General features: G+C 38.0%; 2 protein-coding genes and 1 long non-coding RNA gene across 6 annotated transcripts in view; 2 read left to right on the forward strand and 1 right to left on the reverse strand.

Annotated features, from left to right (window-relative positions):
- The first annotated feature begins 762 nt into the window (after nt 1-762).
- On the forward strand, nt 763-5,863 carry LOC113029077 (phospholipid scramblase 1). Of its 2 annotated transcripts, none has more exons than XM_026179690.2 (7): nt 763-867; nt 1,514-1,607; nt 3,942-3,984; nt 4,080-4,300; nt 4,473-4,634; nt 5,143-5,304; nt 5,697-5,863. In XM_026179690.2, the coding sequence occupies exons 2-7, from the start codon at nt 1,539-1,541 to the stop codon at nt 5,724-5,726; spliced, it is 687 nt and encodes a 228-aa protein (XP_026035475.1). In that variant the 5' UTR covers nt 763-867; nt 1,514-1,538; the 3' UTR covers nt 5,727-5,863. The 2 variants fall into 2 exon arrangements, with proteins under 2 accessions (XP_026035475.1, XP_026035474.1); XM_026179689.2 differs by lacking the exon at nt 763-867 and adding an exon at nt 1,079-1,258.
- On the reverse strand, nt 3,045-25,565 carry LOC113029079 (uncharacterized). Of its 2 annotated transcripts, none has more exons than XR_013911299.1 (4): nt 25,432-25,565; nt 16,800-16,959; nt 14,484-14,611; nt 3,045-3,436 (listed from the first exon to the last, which is right to left on the reverse strand). It is a non-coding gene; the product is annotated as an uncharacterized LOC113029079 (long non-coding RNA). The 2 variants fall into 2 exon arrangements; XR_003273338.2 differs by lacking the exon at nt 25,432-25,565 and adding an exon at nt 18,091-18,226.
- The window catches only part of plod2 (procollagen-lysine, 2-oxoglutarate 5-dioxygenase 2), a 35,879-nt gene continuing 26,948 nt past the window's right edge, over nt 18,098-27,028 (forward strand). For both annotated transcript variants that reach the window (XM_026179687.2, XM_026179688.2), the window contains exon 1: nt 18,098-18,559. In XM_026179687.2, the coding sequence (XP_026035472.1) occupies nt 18,460-18,559 (100 nt within the window). In that variant the 5' untranslated portion in view covers nt 18,098-18,459. The remainder of the gene's footprint in view (nt 18,560-27,028) is intronic.

The following is a 27,028-nucleotide window of genomic DNA, read 5'->3' on the forward strand; positions in this document are numbered from 1 at the left end:
TGTAGTAGAAATCACTGTGTGAGATCAGGTCTGATAAACTGTTGTGACTGATTATATTTTGTCTGCATTCAAAAAAAGTTTGACCTTTACGATGCAAAGAAATTAACATATATGACCAAGATCCGGAAAGGCTGTTGTATTTTTTTTTTAAATATAATATGGATTGAGGCAAAGTAGAAAACTGTCATGTTACTCTTACAAATCAAATATTTACATGGGGGGGGGGGGGGGATTGCTTTTTGCGTTTTGCTAAAGACGGAAGAAACTATCGGCTTGTTATCAGCAGGCAGTTCAAAAGCACACATATGCGATGTGATTACCATACATGGCAAGGGTTGCTTTCTATGAAGGCACCATTAATATTGGTGTAAATAACCTAACTGCTCGAATTTATTGTAGACTGCTTTGTAAAATCCACAACAAGATGCACAGGTAACAGGATATACTTGAAACCGTTTCACAGAGTTGCGTTTCCTCGTATTTATGGTGACATCAAGAGGATGGAAAAAGAAAATACCAGGAAAACCGATATGCTGCTAACGTGTGCATAATGAATGAATAAATTAAATAGCATTAATTATTAATGTTTGCTTTTTCAATTATACTTATCTATTTTTGGTTTGCTTTTGCTTTTGTGTAATGCAAACGCTCTAATCGTGCAAGTTATTCCTTTTTTTATTTTGCTCTATTTTGTTCAGTTCTACTCAAATCTATTTGCTTCTGCTGAGTTCATTTCTATACTCTCATATCGCCATTGGTGCATGAAGATGGGAAGTACAACCACGTCGACCAATGAGATTCGAGTTTTATTCCATTGGTTTGGTTCCGGAGTGGCCCGTTATTATTTTAAGTAGCAGGTTAAAATCGGTGAGTATTTTTTGTCCCTCTTGTAACATCTGGGTGTCTCGCGTCTAGTTAGCACTGCGGAGGGCGTGTAGAGACACTTTCGTGTTGATTGTAGCGCGTCGCTTTGAACGACTGGCTCTGTCTGAATCCCAAAGTAGGCAGATCGGGGTGCGCTCTCTGCACCAGCTGACGAAACATTCACGGGTAGTAAACATATTTAACGCGATCGGTCACATAAATCTGCGCTGACTCGATCTGCTTGCTTGAATACGGTTAGTGTGGCTCACACGGGCTTTAGGCCCGCAGTCTTATGTGTAAACAAACGGACTAAGAGGATTTCTCCAGCTGGTGTCTCCCCGTCAGAAGCTCGTCACTTCCAGAACCAACCAAGAATGTCTGTGTCGCCCACCATGTAGGTCTGCAGCCGCTCCCCCACGCTCTGGACTATAACTACATCGCTGTTGGTTAACAAAAAGCATATACTGGACCTTAGAGAGCACAACGATGCCCCCAGGCTCTTCTATCGACCTCAAAATACTAGATAGATGTCGAAAATATACGGATCGTTGTCCATTTGCTTCGGTTTAGCAGCATTTGTTCACGACTGTGATTATACATAAGCAGAAGATGGCGCCATTTCTCAGTTTTAAACACTTTTCATCAACAGGTCTCATCAACTCCCTCTGGACGGTATGAACATGTATGCTGTGCCCAGCCCGGGAATACCAGGCTGTCCCCCAGGATTAGAGTACCTGACGCAGGTTGGTAAAGTACAAGTGACTCTAAATGGAGCAATCTGCATAGCCAAAAGTCTAAATTGATGCTCAAGGCCAGACATAATGAGCAATATTACCTTCCTTCTGGTTCCTAATATTAAATAGCCACCTGACACAGCAGAAAATCACATAGCAGTGAAAACTATGGAAACATACCCTGACTTACTCATCCTTTGTGACTACATAGATTAAAATGCTGTGTAGCATTGACAATATTTCCTCTAAATTAAATAGCTTAAATTGAATGCTTAACCAAACTGACGTAACTAACAACCCTACATATAATGATCACCACTGATGTTCACACAGGCATTCAGACATGTCACAGTAGGAGAGTGTGAAAAATTAAAGAAAAAGTGACTGAATTCTGTGCAAGCTACACTTGTTACACTTGTTGTTAATAGTGACACTTTTGCTTGCTGTGATAAGTCAACATCTGCCCTGTGAATAAGCTCTGTTGGAAAGAGTTGCTAGTTAGTTGAAGCCACCAGTCTTTTTCTTCATTCCTTGCAGCTTTAGGTCCATTCATTAAAGTTGAGAAGAACATAATGAAGTCCATGGTAAAAGTATATTGATCCACTTAAAATAAAGTGAGATGCTCTGCATGTGTTTATTCCAGAGGGTAAGTTGTTATAATTAGTAAAAGATGTGAGACCAGGCTGTTCTGATCCAATCAAAGGCTGTCTTTCAGAACAAAAAAAAATCAAGTCATCAGAGATAGATTGGTACTCATATGCTAGACTGTTTGTTCCCACTGCTTTGCTCAGCTTCTAGAGCTCCATTTAAAGTTTGACAAATTTGAACAGTGACAAAACTTGTCTAGATTAACTGGCTAGCAAAAGTTTGTAGATGAGGCAGTGGCTCTCACATCCTTACTCTGCTGCCATAGCAACAACTCTTTTCTCTGATCCCTCTGGCCTCGCCTGCGCCTCATTGCCTTCATCCTTTTTTTGTTTTAGAAAAAGCTTCTTACGTTCCAGCTTAGTTACCACCAGAGGCCAAAAGTGACAAACACAGTAATGGGAACGCTCCCTCTGTCTCTTCTGGCCTCGCTCTCATAAAATGAGTGTGTGCCAAGTGATTTGAAGTTTATCTGCTGCTTGAAGGACCCAAAGAGGGGAGAAAAATACCCTACTACCATTTTTGATAAGAGTTATCATAATTCGGGGGGAATGTATTGATCCAGGGCTATAATTCTTCTATTCTATTGATTATTTCTATCTGAGATCCAGGGCTACTCATTAAAACAATGAACTATAAAAATAACAGTGAAACGAACTGTTTCACTGTTATTTTTATAGTGCCAAATCACATCAACAGTTGAGTCAAGGCAATTTAATAGTAAAGTAAAAACCCTAAAATAGTGAAGAGAACTCCCCCAAAATAACACAACCCCCTATAAACAATCACCTGGCAACAGCAGGAAGAAAAACTCCTTTTAATAGGAAGAAACCTCTGGCAGAACCAGGCAGGGTCAGATGTAGAAACGTTTTCTTAGAGTTGCATGAGGGTGGCATGGAAATCAGATTAGGTGGCAAAATCAAAGCCATTTCTTTACACATATGCAGGTGTTACCTTCTATAATATGTACTATATATGGATAAATACATTAAATGCAGTAAGTATACACATGTTTCATATAAACATAATCTGTATCTTTCTTAGACCAATAAGTATACAATCCAGAAAAGTACACAACATGACATGGATCAGTTAGAAATTTCTTCACTCTTCTTATTAGAAATAATCAAATTGTCCATCCATCCATCCATCTTCATCCGCTTTGTCCGGGGCCAGGTCGCGGGGGCAGCACCCTAAGCAAATAATCAAATTGTTACACGCCTAAATTTACACAAAACGTCAAAAATGTGCCGTGGGTTGCTTCTGACAACAAGAAACAAAGCCATTTTGGTTTAGGGGCTGAACCATTTTTAATGAGGGGGGGGGGGGGGGGGGGATTATACAGTATATTTCATTTTAGAATTGATATTCAATGCTAATTGAAGCTAGGCTCAAAGTGTTAATGATAGATTATTTTAATAAACAACTGTCATATGCAAATCTTGGGTGGTACTAGAGGTGGGAAAAGATTATTTTAGGGTGGCACATGCCACCCCAGGCCACCACAGTAGATCCGCCCCTGGAACCAGGCTCAGGGAGGGGGGGCTGTTTCCTGTGACTGGGTGGCAGTGAGGAGAGGGAGAAATAATACAGCACCTGTTATTTATGTTTATGCCAGCATATATAACACTACGCCACCAACAGCTGCTCCTCTCAAGTGTTACATAAAAAAATAACATTGCTTATGTGGTTTTCTAGGTAGATCAGCTGCTCATCAAACAGAAAGTTGAGTTGATTGAAGGTATAGTACGTAAATAGTTTACTACATGCATATTTTAAGGATGTCTTTAGCGACAGTTGTTCAGTGTTTTTTTTTTTTTTTTTAAATCCATGCAGCTCTTATTGGTTTTGAAAGCAATAATAAGTATGAAGTTCGTAATGTCATGGGCCAGAACGTCTTCTACGCTGTCGAGGAGAACGACTGTCTGAGTCGACAGTGTTGCGGTCCCCTGCGCTCCTTCACCATCCACATCCTTGACAATTTTGGACAAGAAATCATCACTGTCACCAGACCACTTAAGTGCATGTCATGCTTCTTCCCTTGTTGTCTACAAGAGGTGAGAGTAACTACGTTTAGAGACATCCTCTTTGTATATGTTAAATTACAGTATTTCCCTTTGATCACCAAATCACTCATTGTTTACACCTTGCACCACATCTGTGATTTTTACATGTATTTTTTAAAAGCTGACTAGAAATGAAACTGTTCTTTAATAACGCTTCATTCAGCTGGAGGTGCAGGCTCCCCCCGGCAACACAGTGGGCTATGTGATACAACAGTGGCATCCCTTCTCCCCTAAATTTATTGTTGCTAACGAACACAACGAACCTGTACTGAAAATTCATGGGCCTTTCTGCGGATGGAGCTGCCTTCCAGATGTTGACTTTGAGGTGGGTTTACCCAAACACAGAGAAATCTGTGAAATTTGTGAAAACACAACATGACATGGTTACATTCACACCCACTGGACATTATTTTTTTAAAGGAAGCCTCCTCGTGCTCTGAAGCGAGAAATGTGTTTCCAGTAACACAAGCCCATGGCTTGAATGAAGCCACTGCACAGGGCATGCTCTTGTGTGGCATAGTGTAGGCTTTGTTCCATGGCTCAGCTAGTTTTATTAGATTGAGCTGTGAAGGGGATTTGGGTCAGTGATACAGGCCTTTTGCCAGATCCAAAGAAAGGGTAACTGAAGCATGATATTACCATCCCCTAGCTGCTTTGAACTCATTATGGAGCGTACAAATCTCAGATTTCAGTGGCAGCGGGCAAAAAACAAAATCGAATTATGAGCTGTTCGATGATCCTGTTCCAGTAAAACCAAACAAGTCCAGGGAATGACCTTTACGCTAATGCAACACATGTGCACAATCTGTTTTCTTATGCAACTCTTTCCACAGATTTTAACAATCGATGAAGTCAGCAAGATTGGGAAAATCAGTAAGCAGTGGACAGGGCTTCTTAGGGAGGCATTCACAGATTCAGACAACTTTGGTATCCAGTTTCCCATGGATCTGGATGTGAAAATCAAGGCTGTGATGATCGGCGCATGTTTTCTCATTGTAAGTTCAACCTTCACTTACCTTTTAATCAAAATGATTATATGATGTATTAACCTGTCATGTTAAGGCTTTGTAAAGGATATAATTTTAGAGTTCTTGAGCTGCAGATTAGGTGTAATTTTCAACACAGTCAACCAGCAGCTGACCGACTGACTTAATGTGTAACTTTGCCCTCATTTAGTGGGAAATGTGGTTTAGAATCACCTGAATTTCAACTAATAGAAAACAGAGTTTGCTAAATTCTTTCAATATGTTTTTACTTTTCTAGAAAATTGGCAGTACAAATTTTATATATGCTTTGGCTGATGCATTTTAACAGACGATTAAGCATTACATCGTTACATTTTTAAACATTTTTATGAACGCTTTCTTTTTCCTTATTTTGCATACAGGATTTCATGTTCTTTGAGTCAACTAACTAGGAGCCAAACCGCATTTCCTTGTACCTCTGCAAGAAGAACGAGGCCTCAAAGCCATGATGATTAGTCCCAAATGCCCTAACATCGAACAGCCTTCAAAGGAATAGTTTAAAGAAAGTACCAAATGGTACCTCAACGTCAACACTTTGCATGAACAAAGAAATAGAAGGTTTGTTTTAGTCTTAGCTGCTCAGGTTTGTTGCAAAATCATGTCATTGGGCTGAAAGTGCAAAATGCAGTTTTAGTTTAGCCAGTGTTCATGAAGATTTCATTATTATAATTATTATCTTGTAATTATTTAAAGGAAATGTTTTTTTTAATATATTTTTTGCTGTGTGTTTTACATTGTGACCATTAAGTCAATCTGGAACCCCGAAAAAACTTTGCTATTACTGCAAAATAACGTTTAGGGTAAAGATACATTTATATACAAGGAAACAAAAACGGAGCACAGTGGTGTAGGAAAAAATGGTTTGGTGTTAATATGATTAGTATGAAACCCTCATATGCAATTTGGTCACATTACAAGTAAAGATACTAATTTACTTAATCTACTCTGCTTGTATCTACTGTGTGAGAACTAAGGAACTCGTTTAATTCAGTTATCTGTAGTTCTGATATCCAGTGCCCTGTTTTTTATTGCTTTATGTTTTGGTCATTTGCCACACATAGCGATGTCTGTGCGCACTGCTTTGAACAAGTGTTTGTGTGTCTGTGAGCTATGACTGTACTTGTCTGTGAACAGAAGTTATAATACCATAAAATATTTTTTTCCACAGTTTTTTTTTTTTAAAGGAAAGGGTGGGTGGGAAGTAGAAAGGATGTGCTATAAGCTTGACATACTGTTCTTGTCTTCCCCACTAGAGGGAGCTAGATATTCATTTAAGAATAAGCAGCCCAGATGAACGATATAAATACTTGCTAATGTTATTAGTATCTGATGACATTGTATATTTTTTTGATAAACTCAGGTTGAAATGCATGCTACTACTGTATTACAGTGTTGGTCACTACTGGCTCTGGACGTTACACACCTGCACCTGATACTATGAACATAAAGCGTTCACTGGTTTGTTTTCTTAAATCATTTTGTACATTATATGATTTTAATATCCATATATTGCTTCCATTTTCTTTTATATTACATTTAATTTTGATTATGTTTACCTTTTACATTAATATCCTATATGACAGTTTTACATGTATCACAATATTGTAGTTTCCAGTACAATAGAGTAATATTTTGCAGAAAATGAACATTGGTACTCTTTCACCATACTTCAATTTAAAATTATAATACATATTAATTGTGGCAATCGGTGTGATTAGGGGTGGTATAAAGTATTGTAGCAAAGGCGTTATGTGTCAAACATTCTTTGTGAAATATTTTTTTCACCATGACTGTGTAATCTGTGACTTTACAAACCTGAAAAATTAGCCTCCATCATAAGCCATTTTTACATATTAATACTTAAGCTTTTATTTTTGTAAAAGTACTATATACTGCCAGTTGGAAGAGATAATATTACTGGTGTAAACTTACATTTTTTTTTGGTGTCCAGAGTGTTTTATTCTGCCTTTAATGTATTGACACTTGTTTTTAGAATAGCCATAAGTGGATATATTTCTCTCTTTATAAACATAATTTTTTAAACCCCTTAATTATGCGAAACCTAAATAAAAACTTAATAGATGTCTTTTATGAAGTCTGTTTTTTTTTCTTTGCATACAGTTGGTTAAGATAATACTCAGTTGAAATAAAATCCAATCCCATTCTCGCCACTAGCATGGGCCTTTCCTTTTCTTATAATACAGTAGTAGTATAAGATGCTGGTGCTAGATCCTCTGAAGGCTCTTTGATTGTGTTTAAACGCCAAAAAATTCAGCCAGAATGTGATCTTAAAAAAGGGAACTTTGCTATTTTCAGTCAGTTATATAACAAAAACAGTTAGAGTCCTTATTCTTCTACTTTTGCACTATTACTGTAAACTGATAAACTGTTTAGTCACGCAATGAATGGAAATGAGCTACGCTTAGATTGTGCAAATAGTCCATGGAAAAACATCAATAAAAAATAAAAAGAACCGTGATGTGTGATGTTCTTTTGATTTCAATACTAAAATGAGTAGAAACTGACCATTAACAACCACTGATAGTGAAAAAGTTCAACTTTAGTACTATGAATGAACTTCTTTGTTGTAGTCATTTCAATATGTTTAATAACAATGCTCAGACCTTGTAAACGGTTATGTAAAGGCACTGTGCTTGGTAACCACCTTCATCTGGTCTTTCATCGGTTTCCTTAAAACATCTTTGTTAATGTTTCTGAATGTTGAATTTTTAATGGAAAAACCTGATCTGAGGTGCAGAATGAAGAGGGAAACGAAAACTATTCATTTTCTCCCTTCTGAAATAAGCTGCAAACCTTCATTGGATAAGTCCAAGTAATTCTCATTTACAACAGCCTTTTCAACAACAGCACCTTTTGTTATGACATTTATTCAATGGAAAAATTATCTGCTGTGAAAATACTCGTATCTTTTGATGAGCCTGGTGTTTATGAAAATTATCATTACTAAGTTATATTAAGAGCTTCCTTATAAGGTAACTATTTAAGGGCAAATTTCTCTTATATATAGGGTTTGTATTATACTTAAGAATATGTGTGAATCATGGCAAATATCAAGTTTCAGCTATTTTTGTGGTGCAGATGGTTTTCATGTTATATGGCAATATTTTCTGGAATACATGATGTCCTACTTCTCTGAGTGGTACAGATAATTAAGCTGTGGTTGGAAAATAGTGTGGAGGAGTGCACGTGGAGGAGGGAGGATGTGATTAAAAATAACACTTCATGCCATTTTTTCCTTTTTTTCTGATCATCAAATAAAATTCTTCTCATGACATAGGTATGGCAGTGGTTATATTTGCAGTAGTACTGAGGTGGATAGATGGTCAGATTGTTGTGGACGGGCGATGTCTATGATAGAGCAAGTCACATTTTCTGTATGTGCAAGTAAGCCTAGCTCTTCTAGGCTTCAAGTGACATCCATTCTTTTATTAAAGGGTTTATGAAAGGGCTGTAACACACACACAGATTCTAGATCTGACCAACCTTCTCAGCCGTGGGCAAAAGATGACAACCAATAAAATTCTAAAAGATAATTTATTAGTACACTGATCATAAAAGTGAAGGGACAAAATAGTCCAGTGTCCCACTTGCAAAAGGGATACAACACACAGTTCAAGCTATGCCACACTTCACTATGGTGACAACTTTAACAGGAAACAACAGTTGTCCTCCAAGACCCAACGCCCTGTAAGTAAAGGGCTGATAATCACTCTAGCCTCAGTAAACCAACTCTGCCTTTAGGCTGTGTCACATAGTAGGCACAGAGAAACAAAATATCACAGCATTGTATCGGGTATAAATAGACCAGAGTATCAGTACAATCAAATAAACTGCCTTCAATGAATCCAACCCCATAACAACCACTTGTTCACAGCAATTGTGACACACAAAAACCTCCCAAACTAGTGCCCAATACCCACAGCAAAGATGGAGATGAGTAAATATAGGCAATACTAGTCCACCATATTACAGGGGCATCACTATGGCAGCTCAGTATAAGCCAGTGTAAACAAGCCAAGTCAGTCTTTGTATATTAGAATGCTAACTTTAGCATTCTAACACAAATACATATACAGTATAGCTACTATTAGCTGGTCTCCTGTTCATAAGGGATTGCTACAAGAATCAGGGATCAGGAATCCTTCATTGGTTTGGCAGATGTATAAACCAATACACTACAGAGACACTGTGACTGCACGATTATTTGACTGCATTAGTCTCTCACATTGTTGTGGAGAAATTTTGACCCACTCTTCTTTACAGTGTTGCTTCAGTTCATTGAACTTTACAGACATTTGTTTATGTACAGCTCTTATGGTACTGGCATGTTAATTAGGTTAAGGTCTGGACCTTTACTGGGCTATTTACTGGGCAACACCTTGATTCTTTTCTTTTTTAGTAATTCTGTAGATTTGTTGCTTTCTTGGCTATCATTGTCATGTTGCATAACTCAGTTTTGGCCAAGCTTTAGGTGTTAAACAGATGACCTCACATTTTATTCTAGAATACTTTGGTATACAGAGGAGTTCATGGTCACTTTAGTGACTTTAAGGTGACAGTTGGTATGAGCTGTGTTTGGTTTTCACCAAATGTGGCAGTGTGCATCAAACATCTCCAAATTGTTCCAGTGTTTAGCTTTGTTCAAAAGCAACTTTCCAAAGACATGTAATTTTTAGAGAGTGGAGGCTTTCTTCTGGCAACCCTTCCAGATAAACCATATTTGTTTAGTCTTTCTCCAATTGTGCTTAATGAACTTTTACATTTAATATGCTAACTGAGGCCTGTAGAGTCCAACGTGTAGCTCTGCAGTTTTTCGGAGTATTGTACAGTCTGAACTTGACGTGGATTTACTGGGATGTCTAGTCTTTGGAAGATTGTGGCACACACCTGAATGCTCCAGACCAGCAAACTGACAAAACATCTGCTTTTATAGATGTCCTCATACTTGGTCATCATCAAATTAATGAGGTATATTTGATTAGCAGCACACGGCTGCTAATTACCCTGTTAATTCCTATGGAAACAGAGAGTGTGTACCTAACTTTTTAAGTACATAACCTCACTAACATAACTAAATATAATCTATTTTTCTGACAACTGTAATTCTGTACTTAAACTTACCCTGGTTTTCAACCATGAAAAATGAGGAACAGTTTTTTGAGATTAACAATGTAGCGCTATGTAGATGCCTGCAAAAATGGTAACACACACAGCTAACATTTCACCACAGCTTGTTACAAATATTACCACCAGGTGTAAAACTGTCACCTTTGAACTCTTTGTGACCCCACATTTCAATCAACACCACTGGGAACTTTACTATCTGTTGTGAGGAGCAATCCCTTTATTGTTGCAAATTCAATTTAACAAGGATTTAGAAGACTTCCTTAGAAAAAAATCACTCTCCTTTGACATGTACTGTAAAAGAGCACACATTTCAGAATTTACTGGAGTTGTTACTGCTGTTACTGCTATAAGCTATCATGTTTCCAAGGAACATTCCACATTTGTTAGGAATTACATATTCAGACCACACAGAATGACCTCACTGATGTCGGTGCGGCAATTTTGATGCCTGACATGTTCCAGACTGTGAAAAACATTCTGGAAAAACAACAATGTGTTGTGCAAAACATCTGAAACTTCATTATAATTAAACACATTTGCTTTCGATAACTGTGTAATATTTTGCAATACATATACTTAAAAATGACACAATTGGTTACACAAAAAATAAACATCTGTGAGTCAAACATATTTAATATACTACAACAGTGGTGGGTTAAGCAGACGTGTCGGTTCGGGAAACTAGATGGGCTGAATTATTTGTATTCCTGACTTGTGATTTACAACATTAAAAGGTTTTTGAAGTCAAGCTGTAGTTCAATATTGACGTTGCAATGAAAAAATACAAACTCAGATCAAAAAACATTTGTCAAACATTACAAAAATATAACCGTATTAATTCGAATGAAGTATTAACAATCTATACTTTTAAAACTGTATTTGCAGATTGTGATTTCCTTTGTTAGAAATCATAACTGTGATATGAAACAAATTTATTCTTCAGCTCTAGCAACAAGCCAGCATTATAGTAGTAATCGATTCACAAGTTTGGCTGATTATTTTATATTAACTGAACTGCTTGGTGTAATCACTCTGCATATTTTTAATGATGTTGAAAGATGTTAAAATTCATTTTAACATCTATTAGCATTTGTCATGCATGCAATAAGCATATCCTATTAGTATTGTGATAAATCGGCGAAACCCAAGCTGGAATAGAAAACACGTTTTCTCATTACATTTGCTGTTCTGCTCTGAGAATAAAATGGAACGCAGATTGCTCTGTGTTGCAGTGACTACAATTGTCTCCCAACAGTATACAGAGAGTGGAATTTCTGGTATCTGTATTTTAAACCCAGGGTGATAAACAAATGGCTGAAGCAACATCTGTGCAAATGGAGCCTAAGAAAACACTATATACCCACAAGGGTAGAAGAAAACAGATGTAAAGTATAAAATGGGGGATGGTTGTTTGCTTTTACACTGAAATAAAAAAGACTGGACTGGAGTCAGTTTAGACTGGACTGGAGTCAGTTTAGACTGCCCGTGCCTATGAAGGTAAGTGTATCAGAAACAGCTTGTTTACAAAAAAGATTTAGAAGCTGTTTTAATTTGTAAATAAAAAAAGAAAGAAAGATTTTTGACAAACTAGTCAAAAAATGAAACAGACATTTGTGTTTTAGAGAGATTTTTTTTTTTTTTTTTTGCCGCCTGTCCCGTTTGGCTCTTTTGCCATCAGAATTGAGAGAGATTTTTTTAAGACCAACACTATAATACATGTATATACAGAGCTGTGGAAAAAGTATTTGCCTGCTTCTTGATTTCTTATTTCTTTGCAGATCTGTCACACTTAATGTTTCAGATCATCACACATATTGTAATATCAGACAAAGATGATTGAATGTTAGTGTCAGTTCTTATCCAAACCTACCTCACTCTGTGTGGAAAAGTAATTGCCCCATTGTTAAATCCTGAATTAAGTGTGGAAAGTCACACGAGAAAGTCAAATCTCAATCACTTGAGTAGAAACTGTCTGAGAAACTGAAGTAGGCTGAAAGATCTCAAAAGCAACAGATCATACCATGATCTAAATCAGGGGTGGGGCAACTTCAGGCCTCAAGGGCTGGTGTCCTGCAGGTTTCAGATATCACTCTGGGTCAACACACCTGAACAAATGATTAGTTTGTTACCAGGCCTCTGGAGAACTTCAAGACATGCCAAGGAGGTAATTTAGCCATTTGAATCAGCTGTGTTGGATCAAGGACACATTTAAAACCTGCAGGACACCGGCCCTCGAGGCCTGGAGTTCCCCACCCCTGATCTAAATAAATAAAGAACAAATGGGAAACAAAGTAACTGAAATCTATCCGCTTGTAAAGGGTTACAAAGATGTTTCTAAAGCTTTGAGATGTCAGAAAACCATTATCCACAAATAGAAAACACTGAGGAAGGTTCCCAGGAGTGGCTAGCCTACCAAAATTACTCCAAGATCACCTCAACAGCTCATCCAAGAGGTCACAAAAGAACCCAGAACATACTGTAAAGAAGTGCATGCCTCATTTGTTTTAGTTAAAATCAGTCAAAGTTTTCATGATTTAACAATAAGAAAGAGACTGGGCAAAAATGTCATCCATGGATTACGAAAAGGGTTAGGGTGTAGAACTAACACAGCATTTCATTAAAAGAATATCAAACCAGCAGTGAAACACGGTGGTGGTAGTGTGATGGTCTCCTGCTTCTGCTGTAACTGGAACCATGAATTCTTCTCTGTACCAGAAAATCCTAAAGTCCAGTTATCGTTTCAAATCTTCAAGCTCAAGTACACTTGGATTATGCAACAGAATAATGATAAAAAAAAAAACATAAGCAAGTCCACCATTAAATGGCTAAAAAAAGAAAACAAAATTAAGGTTTTGGAATGGCCTAGTCAAAGTTCAAACTTAAATCTGATTAGGATGCTTTGGCATAACATTAAAAAAAGCTATTCATGCTAAAAATCCTCTAGTGGGACTAAATTAAAACAATTCTGGAAAGATAAGGTGGCCAAAATTCCTCCACTGCGATGTTAAACACTTGTGCCAGTTATTGCAAACGCTTGATTGCAGTTGGCATATATAATCGGAGACATATCAGTACTAAATGTTAAAGCTAGGGAAGTGTCTGATTATACTCCCGATCCAGAAGTGGGACAGTGGGGATAGGCACTGTCTTGCTGAAACAGCCACAGGGTGCCGTACTGCTTCTACCTACTATTGAAGCTGGAAATCTAAAGACTAGAGCACAGTGGGAACAATAGTAACCAGTATAAACATAATGAGCAAACCAAGTAAAAACAGGGCTGTTTAATATTTCGTAAAATTTATGACAAAACCACAACCCTTTGGTAGTTGATGACATCTTAAAATCTGTGGGAAAAAGGACCAAAATCCTACTCTACACTTTCTAAATTGTGAACTTAACCACACACCCAAGCTTCCCTTGTGACCACTGAGATATAGATGTCACATATCAGATGCACTGAACCAACTACTGTCAGTGAACAGAATCAAGGCAACAATTACTTGTCCTCCAAACTGCATTTGGAAAACCAAATTAGTAGGGTATGTACACATATTTATAGTGATGAGGTGGCACTATATTGGCAGGTTTACTACAAGGTTGAATCTTCTTTTCCTTAACCCGCTTCTGGTACACATTTTGAGGCCTTGCGGTTCTAACTTTGCAGCCTACTGATGACATTCAAATGAAAGTCTGGAAAAAAGAGCTTATTATATGTGTCTCAAAACTCCAGCTTGTCCAGTAGAAATGGACATTCATAAGACTAGAACTCACATATATTTAAGAATTGCAAGAAACTATACACTTGATAAATACAAACTGCTGCCTCAAGTGGTTACAGTAAGCTGTGGCCTGTTTTCAGTAGATAAAAAGCCATCCACGTAAAGAGGGAATTAATCCATATCTAAACCCTTTCCCCTTGTGCAGCTAGACTCTGTGACTATAACAAATGTGCACGCTGTGCTATTTAAAGGTCTTTGGTCTAAGATTAAATGCAGTGTTACCTTCTAGCACTTCCTTCGAGGAATCCCTCAGCCACACCCTGGGCCAATGGAAGCCCTAAAATCCCATAAATGTGACCACAGGAGCCAGGCGATGACGTGGTGACGTACTGGGTGCTCGGGAAGATGACCTGCTGAAGTAAGAAAAATGAGTTTTACTCTTTCCATTGATCTGGACTAGTAATTACACTTTCTGTGAAGTGATCAAAGCATTGGGATAAAAATAAAACCCATTCTTTTACAATCACAGTGCAGTTGTGGGTTCTCATGAATGCTTTAGGGGTTTCTGTTATATGTGACTCACCAGTGCAATTGCAAAACCATACCAGAAAAAGAGGGTTGTGTTAAAAATAGAGCACAAAGTAGAACAAAATCCAGGGCCAACTGACAGATAGTCAATATTCTGGTTTATATATTTCCTAAACTATTGCACTGACATGAATTAAATGAGTAATATATATTATTCTTTACATTTTATTCTCACTATTGTTTGTGTTAGTTACCAGTTAATGAGCAGTTTTGTCTTCAATTGTCCCTGTTTCTCTCATCTTTTTAAGCCATTTTTGCTGTTTTCTGTTCAGTATTGAGCATCTTCTTTGAGACCCGTCTCCCTAATGAATCATCTGTTTCTTCTTGCAGCTTGATTAAATTTAAGCAGCGCTTTTAAACCCACTGTCTCCACAACACTGCCAAAAATAGAGGATGGTCTGCTGTCGTCAGGGAGCTACAACACTATTTAGCCTTTTACTCACTTCAAGTGACAGTGAATGCTGGAGGCTTGTGTGTTCTTGTTTTCCACAAAAATGAGCTTAAATTAAAAGGCGGGCTTAAGAACACACCACCTGTGCTGCAGGAAACTTTCAAACAGCCGGCATTCCTTTTAAAGGTTGATAAACAGCTGTATTTAACCGTGTTGCCATCCAAAGTCTCCAAGTATCCCCTGATACGCAGGCAGATAGAGTGGGGATAATGAGGTCCAGGTGTGTCTTGTTGCAACGATGAGCTAATGGCGTCTCTGCCATTACCCCCGTCACCGCAGCCATCTCCCAGTTTCTGTACCCTGCACTTGCCCATTTTTGTGTAATTAAATGCAATTTTCTCACCCACACCACATACCCAATGTTTAAACTTGTCAACAGTGCTACTGCCACCACCGTGGACTCTTGACATGTCATTACTTCAATCTTCAGTGCAGACAAAACTCTATAGATGGCCTCCTGCTTTTTTTGCAGCTCTATGGTATGTCACATTTCCAATTACTGTCTCTGGCAGAAAATGAAATACCCTGTATGACTTCTGGACATTTTTGTCAGGGTGTAATCAAATCTAAAGAACATTACATTAGCTTTTTCAGATATCTAATGGATATTTAGTCAGTGAACTGAAGCAATGGTTGTAGCATATTCCTGTCACAAGCTTCCAAAATAAAACATTAGGTTTTGCACCACAAACACTTTTATTTTCCAGCTGCAGAGAGTTCCCTCACAAACCCACAGGGCAAAAATCCCTGTTATAAGTTATATGTTTGGTGCTGAGCTGTCAAATTGCTTTAATCCTTCTTTTGGCTGTGAATGATTGGACTGAAATTTTTGCAAAAGTGCAAAAGCAAGGGTTGTTCTACTGTTATAACTTGGTCTGCGTTAGTTTGAGTTTCCGAATAGGAGGAATCTCTGTTGTTGAAAGTATTTCTATTCAAGACAGACAGCAAGATTTAAAGGGGTAATTTTCTCATGACACTAATGACACACTAATTTCAACAAGCGTGCCTGCCCAGTGCTTGCTATAGTGTCAGTTACACACTGACTTACCAAAAAAGAAGAAATTAAAAACAAAAACAAGAGAACAGCTGAAATCAAAGTCAAACATCCAATACCAACTTTCTGGCATGACTCTACATTTTATAGTTCTATCAGGGCCTCACTGGAAAGAAGTAATAAAGGTTCTCACTCTAAATTTAAAACCACGATTCTGGTGATGTCATTAAGCAAAACAATCTTCTGGCAGTGATTACAACAGCCATGCAAAGTGTTTACCAGGAAGAAATGGTCTGAGCTGGGGGACAAGTCTGTTACTCTTAATAATGAACCAGGGACACAAATCACAGAAGGCATTAGTTTCAGTGTCAACTAAAACACAAGGAAACACAAATACAATGTGACAGTTAATGAAAGCCAGATTTATCATCTGGTTTCTGCTTTCTCCTTCATTTCTTCTTGTTGAGGGCATACAGCAGCTCTAACATGTGTAGTATTGCATAGCTGCTTCATATATGTCGATCGGCTCGATTATGTTACAGGATTCCCTACTGTATATCATCACCTGGATGAGGATCTGCATTTGATGGGACCAGTTGGTCCTTGGGAGGATGGTCTACTCAACCAACAGGACATATACATGAAATGATCCATAGCCAGGAAGATCGCATGGGATTCCAGCAACAACCGGCTGCTGTCCGTGCTGCCATCAGGGAGCCTGCAGCCTGCCAAGACAGAAAGGACGAAGAGCTTTTATCCTACTCGTAGCTGGACTGTCACATAAGCTGCGCATTCTAACTGTATAAGTTTACATGTCTAATCGTATATGTATTCAACTCAAGCTTGTGCTATAATACCAAATTATTTACACTCAATTATAAGGATTATTTAACTATTCAAGTAAGTAAAAAGGAAAAACTTTCTCATACTGTAATTTCTCTAATGGAAAAAAACTGATGGCCAAACAGTCTCCTTCAGGATTTTGCTTTTCTGGTAGAGTGCAGAATTCCTGGTTTCATCACTTATGGCAAGCAGCAAAGCAGCTTCAGCCACACTGCTACCACCATGTCTGATTGTTCTCATATTAATTTTATGAAATGTGGTATTAGTTTTATGACAAATCTAATTGGACTCAAACCCCCCAAAAATTAATCTTTTATCTTTTCACTCCACGGGATATTTTCTCAAAAGCCTTGGGGATCATCAAGAGTTTTCTTTTGGGAAATATGAGATGAGCCTTTGTGTTCTTTTTAATCACAGTGGTTTTGGCTTTGAAACTCTCCCTGTGGATGTTGTTTTTGGCCAGTCTATTTCTTATTACTGAATCATAATAACTGACCTCAACAGAGGTCAGTTATTTAGACATTGTTCTGTGTTTTTCTCCCGAAAAATGTGGTTAATCACTGTTAAATAATTTAAAATAAGCATCAGATAAGTCTGTATAGCATTTTTTCCCTTGAATATTGAAATAATGATGCAAACAAACAAACAAACAGCTTTGTCTGGTTTTCTTTGTCTAATGATATCCTAATAATGTATTATTATTTTTGTTTTTTGACCATCTGAAACGTCTATGTGTGAGAAATATGCAAGAAAGTAAGAAAGAAAACAAGAAGTTGAGATAATAAATAATAAATAAATAAAATAAGTAAAACTTATTTTTTATTATAGTTATAAAGGAAAGTAATTTCTGGAAACGGACTTTTATATATATATTTTTTTTACACTAATGAACTGTTTCAACTTCCCTGCAGAAGGGGAGCAGTGTTGGTCAACCAGATGCCATGTGCTCAGGGGGGAGGGGACAGTTAACAGCCGACGGGGTGCGGGGTTCAAATACAGCTGCGCTTACTCACACTTTTCGCGTAGGACGTCCCTGTGCCAGGGGTGAATGAATACCGTTATCTTTTTCCTCTGCACCGTCTCACTTCATAGGCTTTACCGGGAACTCAAGCTGCAGCTGCAATTAAGGAACCACGCCTGTTGCTATTTAATTTCCCTGAATTGTAGCACTTATACGACAGCTCCCTAGAGCTAAAAGAATAGTTACAGGCTCCCAACCAGAAATCACACTACTCGTTGATTTTTTTTCCTAAATCCTCCCTTATTAATTGTATTATCGCGAGAGCCAATAGTACGAGCCTCCTGGGCTGATCTTGACCACTGCTGCCGGGCTGGGAGTTAATATCCCAGCTCTCTGACCTGGAGCACGCACTATAGCAGAGATGGAATACCTCATGGTTTTAGTGATTTCATCCTCGATCAAGTTTGCAACTTCTGTCTTGTCCAATGATGTTCCTCAAGCCCCTGTGCCAATTCCTAAAGGTAAGAAATGATTAAAAAAACAAAACAAAACAAAAACTTTCACTTCTTGTTTAGATACTGGCAAATATGGCTACTTTGACACCGCCACTGGCTACATCACATTTTACTGCGTTTACATGTTGCTGTATTTTCCTGCGTCTGAGTTGTCATGCCAACTGTGCAAATACGAAGTTGTGTAGGTTATTTTTCTGGCTGTAATTTCCGGTTACATGATGTCTACATGAGACGCAGGTTGCCTGCCTGCGGCTCCCTGTGTGGGAAAGTGAATATGTCTAGCGCGACATATGTCGGAACGTAAAATTACATGATGTTGCTTGACAGAAGAGTCGTCTGCGGTTTCTCACAATCCTGTTTTTATTTGTTTGGCTGCACACAGCGCTGGCTTTTCATAAAGATGTCAGGCTGTAAATTTCACTGCGAGAAATAACTAACCAATTGCGGGCGAGTCTTTGATGATTTCACTAGTTTCCCCTTACTCTGCATTAAGACTAAACATTCAAATCGTTATTGACTCAACCTAGATCCTAGTGAAATCCCCGAGTATATCATTTTATTTATTAATTTATTTATTATACAGAAAACAAGCAATTGTGTGATTGAGATACAGAGAAACGCCTGTAAACGTGTTATAATTTAAGGTTTATGGAACAGAGCCAAACACTGCTCAGATCTTGAGACAGGCTTTATTCTGATGTAAAGGGCTAAGCTCCTTGAAGCAAATCGTGTCACATTTTTATTGACTTTGGGAGGGGGAAATCCACCCTCTGCTAACACGTAGCTGTCGTTAAACTGCTCTAAATTACCCTCATATTATTCCCGTTTAGCATGACTTCTTCCATAGTCACAGAGCACCTTGTAAAACCTATAGACAACATAAGCAGATGTTGTGGCTTGTGTTTTAGTTAAATCTGGAAATCTGATTCTTTTCAAATGATGCATCTGGGATCATTTGAAAAGCTGGGAGATTTGACTATCAGGACACAACAGCTGCTTTCAGTCTCTACAGGCTTGTTTTGTCATCTGCTCTGGACTAACCAAGCGCCTTCCACACAGTAGCCACATTAACTTTACGAGGGATATAATGTTTTATTGTGAAAGCCTTCGATCACTAAACTGATGCAATATGTTGGCTAAATTTGTGACAGAGAGCAAACTTTCAAAAACCATGACTAATATTAAAATTGAACCCGTAAACTGTAAACTCTACATATAAAGTCATTTAAAATGAGAGCACTGGACATTTCATTTTACACATTGTATATAAAGGTGGTGCTTACTAAAGTGATTAAATGAAAAGAACTAGGAGGGAATTCAAAGCTGTTTTAGTTTTGGGTAGTTCTACGTTAAAGATTCAGTACATGGTAGTGGATGATTGCAAGACTTTCTTTTAAGCATCTGAAGAACATCAGAAAAGTATAAAGTAACTCCATTTGGGGGCAATTAAGTGTTTAATACACAGTCACCCATTTCCAGGCATGCATTAGATGGAAGAAAAGGCCATGAGAAACATTTGTTCTGCTTGGCATCAACTCGATGAGTATTTTGCAGAAAGGCAACATTTCCAGAGAAACACCTTGGTAGTTGTGTGTTTGCCAGGTGGACATAAATATGTTTCATTAGAACAACTTCAAATCACATGCTGCTATGAAAGAACAAGGTGTCACCACTGTTTAAGTAAAAGTAGAAATGGTAGCTAATAAGGCACCAATGAAAGGACCCTAAGTCCCTAGGTGTTCGTTAAACACTGGTTGTAGCACAAGATGCAAACGGTGTGATTTAGCACTGAAAAGGGTTCAGTAGAAGAGGAGGAATTTACAGCTCTGCCCATTTCTCACCAGTGTGCACCTGGCCACTCATGGTGAACAACGGACATGGCTGTTTGGTTTGTCCGTTTTGGAAAGTTACAAAAATTGGGGCTGTGTAGACCCCCACTGTCCAGCAGTCTGAAAGAAGCCTTTCACTTATGTCTGAATGACTGTGTGAACTTCGGACGGAGCATTGGATTCAATATGCAGGTCTTGCTAATCCAAGTTTGAATAGTTTGCTGCAACACATAGTTTAAAATAACCAGCCCACTGTTAACCTCTGACAGGCATCCTATCAGAACTAGTATCATTTAATATGACGCAATGCCTGAAGTTTAATAGTAAATGCCGGCTAGGTTAAAGGCTATTTCTCATGGCTTGTACTCTGTCCCCCTATTCCATGGATAATGCATCTCTCAGCCTTTTCCCAGACATCATTGACGTGTCAACAGGCAGCATTTTATAGAGAAGAAAAGGAAACCCCACCTAAGGTTGTCCATGCCTTATATACTGTATAATAGCGCTCTCTATTGCCTGTAATTCCAGTCTAACAAACTTAACAAACCTTGTTGCCAAGCCAAGGTTGTAATCATGCCTTAGAACGTTGTCACTATGTCACCACAAGGTTGGTTTCGTGCCTTCTTTATGCCAAATATGTGTTGTGTTGTCTGCTTTTTTGCATTGCCTTGTTTTCTCTCTGCTGTTTCCCAGGGATTTTATGTTAACTTGTAAATGTATAGATACATGAAAACTGCAAGAAGCACAGTTCTCAAGGAGAACTGAAAGTCAATGACACTTTAAAAATGTCGAAACACTCCCTATTGTACAAATAATCAATTATTTTAAGTCATTTTAAATGGCTTTCTGGGAATCAAGCAGCTGTTGATCTTTGACAAAAGACATGCTGGCTGAACCTTATATTGATGCAGCTGAAAAGACTGAAAAGGCAGTACTTTTCAGACTCCTGCATATTCGTCAAAATTTCAGGACTCATTTAGATTGTAGTAATATTGGCCAGAATGTCAAAAATACTGAGGCTGGAAAATTTACCTTCACTTGCCAACAAGTTAGACATTGGGGCCAGTTTGCAGACTTTGCCTCTGAAAGTCATTAATGCATTTATAGTAGAGAGAAAAACAACAAAACTTTTTTAGTTATTATTTATTTATGCTACAAAGTCAGAGACATGCTCATGTGCATTCCTGCTGTTCTGCAAAATTAAACAAAACTGAAAAGATCAAGGTGTAACATGAACAATGAGACAGTACATTAAGTTTTGATTTGTACTTCATAAAACTGCAGGATAAGTCATTAGTCCGGGTGAAGGATGTGCTCATCAAGTGCCTTTTGTAGTTGATTATAATGTTGGTTTAAGTAATTGATACACAACAAAACCAATTTTAAAAAAGAAAAAATCAAAAGTAAAGCCATGTTTGTGCTATTTAATGAGGCAGTGATTCAGTTTATATGAGTAATCATTGATTCTTGTTAAAATAAATTTCATAGCTGAGAAGAAGCCAACCCATGCTCTTAGGGACCCGCTCATTGTTTGCCTTAAACAAATCATTTCATTCCCTTTCCAGGTGCAGCAAAAGAAGCAAATTTAATGTCCGTTTTTCTCTCTGAAAACTGTGTGACAGTTCTGACAAATGAGAGGAGAGAATCAATATAATTATGATATAAGGGTGAATTCTTCTGTTAGAAATTACTTGGGACTCTGTGTTGTTGGTTTATTACAAATTATTCCTCTATGCAAACCTGAAATCTATGTGTAACCGCTGATATATATATGTGTAGAAGAACATAAAATATTATTTGCCCATCAAATCCTGAGCCATCATTGGTAATGAAGTCACTGTTACGTTGCCAGAAAACTAAATGTTCACATCTTTTGGTTTTTCTGCAGTACGTACAACTAATTGAATTTATGCACTGTTAGAAAACCTTGCTATGAGGGCATCTCTGAAGAAATATTTCAAGCACAGTTCATTGGCTTTGCCACTGATGATGCTGGAGGCATGATGGGCCGACACTCCTCATTGAAAAAAATCGCCAAGATGACTATTATTTATTGAAACATTTAGAGTACTTAGAACTTGTGGTCCATAATGCTGGAAAACACGTTACAGATTAATTTTCACATGTTTCTTAACTCTTAAAAGTTTGAAGTTCTGCTGGCGACCCCTCCTTCTCAGGTCAGATATTTACAGATTTGGGTAAAAAGAAAGACTCAATCACTGTAAAAACTACTATCCAGGAAAGTAGGAGAAAATCTGAAATCAAAGCAAGTATTTTCTTAGGAATCTACTGCAGTGTTATGTTAATTATTTTTTTAAACTAAAAGCATTTTATACTGTTGCATTTTAACATTACGGTATGTCTTATTAAAATACTGAAGTTAAATGGCACAACTACTCAAGTGGAGATGGGATGTAATCCTGGCATGTTTGCATTGTTGTGTTGGCTGTGAGTGTCTCAAACAAATTGTCAGACTGAGAATTGTGCATGTTAATTTAACACTAAACCTAACACGTTGCAACAGTAAGACATTAGTCTAACACACATATACAGTCCTGTTAACAGCTTTATTTTGACATATGGCGATTAATTGGAGGCCTTCCGCAATCTGATTGAGTGATTGAGTGAGTCCGAGTTGGACCAAGACAGATTGCCTTGCACTGAGCTTGCAGAGGTTGAGGATTTTGCATGCTCAACCTCTGGACAACCAGCTGGTTGTAATCAGTCTAAAACAGCAAAAAATTAAAAAAAAAACTGAAAATCAGCCCAATCACTTACACATTTGTCCTGGTTGCACAAAGGCTGACATTCAATTTCTACTCTAATGTGATTGAGACCTAAGTTGTGTTTGTTATTCCTTATACAGCAATTCAGCACAGAATACATTAGCATATTGATTGAGTGCTTAACCTGCGAGTGCATAATGTTGAACTGGACTATGTGTTCCTTTCATTACTGAAAGTCTATAGTATAACCAGCTTTTTGGCAGAAGAGAAAATTACTGTCCATACTGTCACAGCATGACAAAACCTAAATGACAGATTAGCTTTTTTTCTAGTTTTTATTTGTTTGTGTAAGGAAAGGTAATGAGCTATTCCTGATTCAAAATGATGTGTGACGAGACTACGAAAATTGTTTCCTGGCCCACTGTTGGTGACATCATGCCACATCCTACGCCTGAAGTGCCTGTGGTTTGAAATGTGTAATTGAAAACACAGCCGTTTCTGTGGATGCCCTCCGTGGCTCTTGTGTTATGGAAATAGTGTGTTTTATCAGTTATGGTGACTCTGGTAGTCACTAAAAAATAAACTCTTTATTTTAGTTGTAGACAACAAAAACAAGACTTGTTTCATCAATTCTGTAAGCAAAAAGGTTTACTAATGCCTTGCCTATCCCAAGGCTACACACAGGTCCTCGTGTCTGCAAGCTCCAGGTTTAATGCATGAAAAGTAAAACTTCTGTGCATAAGCCTCTTTGTGGTCACATTAAAATTCTAAATCTTCCAAAGCTGGAAAAAGCCTTACAAAATAGCTGTGGGCTGGGTAGTATGCTTTATGTGTATCTGAAAACTTAGAGATGAAGGGATGTAAATGTCAGGGATTAACAGTTTAAGAGTTCATTCATTTTTGTGTACATGTATTCTTCTTATATTGTACACATTCATATGGTCATCATTTTCTAATTTTTATCAGTGCCAAGTTATCAGTATCAATATACACAAGTCATAAAGCTTCAGAAATACCCTACTCTCTCACATTTTAAACAAAGGTTTTGAAATGTCCAGTCAAGATTGGGTTTGAGCTTTTTCTTCAAGTCCTCTGTCCCTTCAATGTGTTAAACCAAATTTACTAGCCTTCTGAAGGAGACTGACTAACGCTGTGTGGCATTGTTAATAATGTGGGTGAGTTAAATAACCAAGTTTGCATTGATATTCAGATCAACACCTTTCTCATTCCAGCTGCGGCCCGGTATCTCAGCTGGGATGCTGGCTGATTGCAGATTCTTGTGATGGCTGAATTTGAATAATTTCGGTAACTTTGGCAACTGATACAAGTGATGAAATATTCATTCATCAGAAGCTGAAGTATACATTCTTCCAGGGTTGGAGTTAGCTTTGCAGGACACAAGAAAATACAACAACCTCGTTATCTTCTATCTGAAAATTCTTAATAACGCTGAGGAATGTCATGGTAGACAAAGATAAGCACTGTTTGCAATGATTAACGCCAAGAACACCTGGCATAGCTTCGTCACTTCCCAGCACCAGTATGGCCTCTGGAGCTAATCTTCCTTCATGCACTCAAAACAAAGCTTCCTCCAAGCATGTCTCAGCACATTTTTGAAGCATGCCAAAAGTAGTCTTCTATGTTAAAACTTGGTTGGGTCCTTAAAACAGTGTTGTTATATTTTGTTGCTAAACCAACCTTGCTTCTCCAACTTGCCTTAGGAAAAATGTGCTTTGGCCAGCCAAATGATTCTCCATTGTACTTTTCTTTTATATAGTTATATTTTCAGCAGCATTACCTTTAAAAGAGAGATAATTGTATGTGAAGGACTTGTTATTTTAAGTAACACAATGAAGGGTTTCAGCTATACAAAGTGCTAGTATAAATCAGCGTGAAGGTTCTGGTTATGCACGAGGAGCAAAGCCATACATTAAGAGGAATCTTTAGAAATCCATTATACTCAGTTTCTTAACATGTTCCATATACTCAGAAATGCAGGAAGTCAACACAAACCTTAATTAAATTTAAATTTACATCACAGACTGGCTTTTCAGGAGTTTCTGCAAGAATATCTGAAAGTTCACTATGAAATCCTTGCATGAAAATCTAAATGACCTCTGGATGAGGTTATAAGAATTCCCTTTCTAGCTCAGTAGGTCTCTTGTTCTTGCCATCATGCTCTGGTTAATATGGACCAATTCCAGCAGACTGTGAATGAGGCTGATTGTTTCTCGTTGACATGAACAGCGTCCTCAAGCCAGTAAATGCAGATAAAATAAGTGTAGGTCATTGACTGCAATATTTGCGAAGTATCTTTACTTACTTGACCAAAATAGAACTAAGGCTTGTGTTCACTGGCCAGGACCATCTCATCAAAAAGAATCCTGTTATCCTTATGTGCAGGCCAGGGCACATTCCCACGATACCCCTTTCCTTTCTGCAAGAAATGCTTACTTAAGCCTAGCCCCAGCCAGTGAGTCAGAACTTTTGCTCATCCAAGTGTGAAAGTTTACCTAGACGGCTGAGCCCCATGTGGTGCAGAGGAAAAGTGCAAAGGAAAGACCACTTGGCGTCCATGCCTTTTTTGGAGAAGAGTTTCAGCAGCACTGTATGAGCTACATTCCTCTCCTCCTGTGGGCTGTTCATACACTACTGACAAGAGAACACGCTGTGTTTACCCTGACTAGACACTAAAACTCTAAAATCACAGCTGTATGAAAACCTCCTTTATAAGTGTTACCATCTGCCGCTCAATTATGCTTCATTATGGGTGTGATTATGGTGTTTGCATAAAAACACATCAAAGGACTGCTGGTCAGTTGCCCTAAGTTTCAAAATTAGTGTTAGACAAAAAAAAACAAAGGAAGATGTGTATTTCTATTACCCTGAAAAAGTCCCTCGGATTAAGTCAAATAATGAAGGAAGTGCGTCTTCTATTAACACCCTAGCTCAGGGGTGTCCAACTCCAGGCCTCGAGGGCCGGTGTCCTGCAGGTTTTAGATGTGTCCTTGATCCAAATGCCAAATGACCTCCTCAACATGTCTTGAAGTTCTCCAGAGGCCTGATAATGAAGTAATCATTTGATTCAGGTGTGTTGACCCAGAGTGATATCTAAAACCTGCAGGACACCAGCTCTTGAGGCCTGGAGTTGGACACCCCTGCGCTAGCTCATCACCCAGTTATTTAGTTGGTCTAAACCAGGGGTAGGGAACTCCAGGCCTCGAGTGCCAGTGTCCTGCAGGTTTTAGATATCACCCTGGGTCAACACACCTGGATCATAGTTCATTCCCAGGCCTCTGGAGGACTTCAGGACATGTTGAGGAGGCCATTTGACATTTAAATCAGCTGTGTTGAATCAAGGACACATCTAAAACCTGCAGGACACCAGCACTCGAGGCCTGGAGTTGCCTACCCCTGGTCTAAACCAAGCCTATAGTAGCTATCATTATTATATTAAACATGAATAATATAGGTTATGAATGTTGCATAAAAGGATATTTATTTCTAAAAGAAAATGTAATATTTGGGGGAAACAAGTGAGATGGTATAGCTAGATTAGATGAATAATTTAACAATTTCTTTTCACTGTTATAATCTGTTTTAATTTAATAGTCTGTTATAATTTCATGGAGCCCTATCCTAGAAGCTTGCACTAATCTAATATGACAGTGCTGTTGCTCCATTAAATAATGAAGAGTGAACAAGTCCTCTAAATGTAAAATAAATAGGCAGATTTACCTGGATTTCTGCATTAATTGGTAGCAAAATGTGGTCTGGTTTTAATCTTTGTCACAATAGCAGACCACATGCTAGTTAAACTAGGAACACATGAATGGCTTTACTTTTAATGTTTCTGTTGAGCACATTATATAATTACCCAAAATGCTGACTGGAAATGTGAACCCTTGAATTAGTAACTT

Source organism: Astatotilapia calliptera, chromosome 9 (assembly GCF_964374335.1).
Source record: "Astatotilapia calliptera chromosome 9, fAstCal68.1, whole genome shotgun sequence".
NCBI classification, from domain to species: domain Eukaryota; kingdom Metazoa; phylum Chordata; class Actinopteri; order Cichliformes; family Cichlidae; genus Astatotilapia; species Astatotilapia calliptera.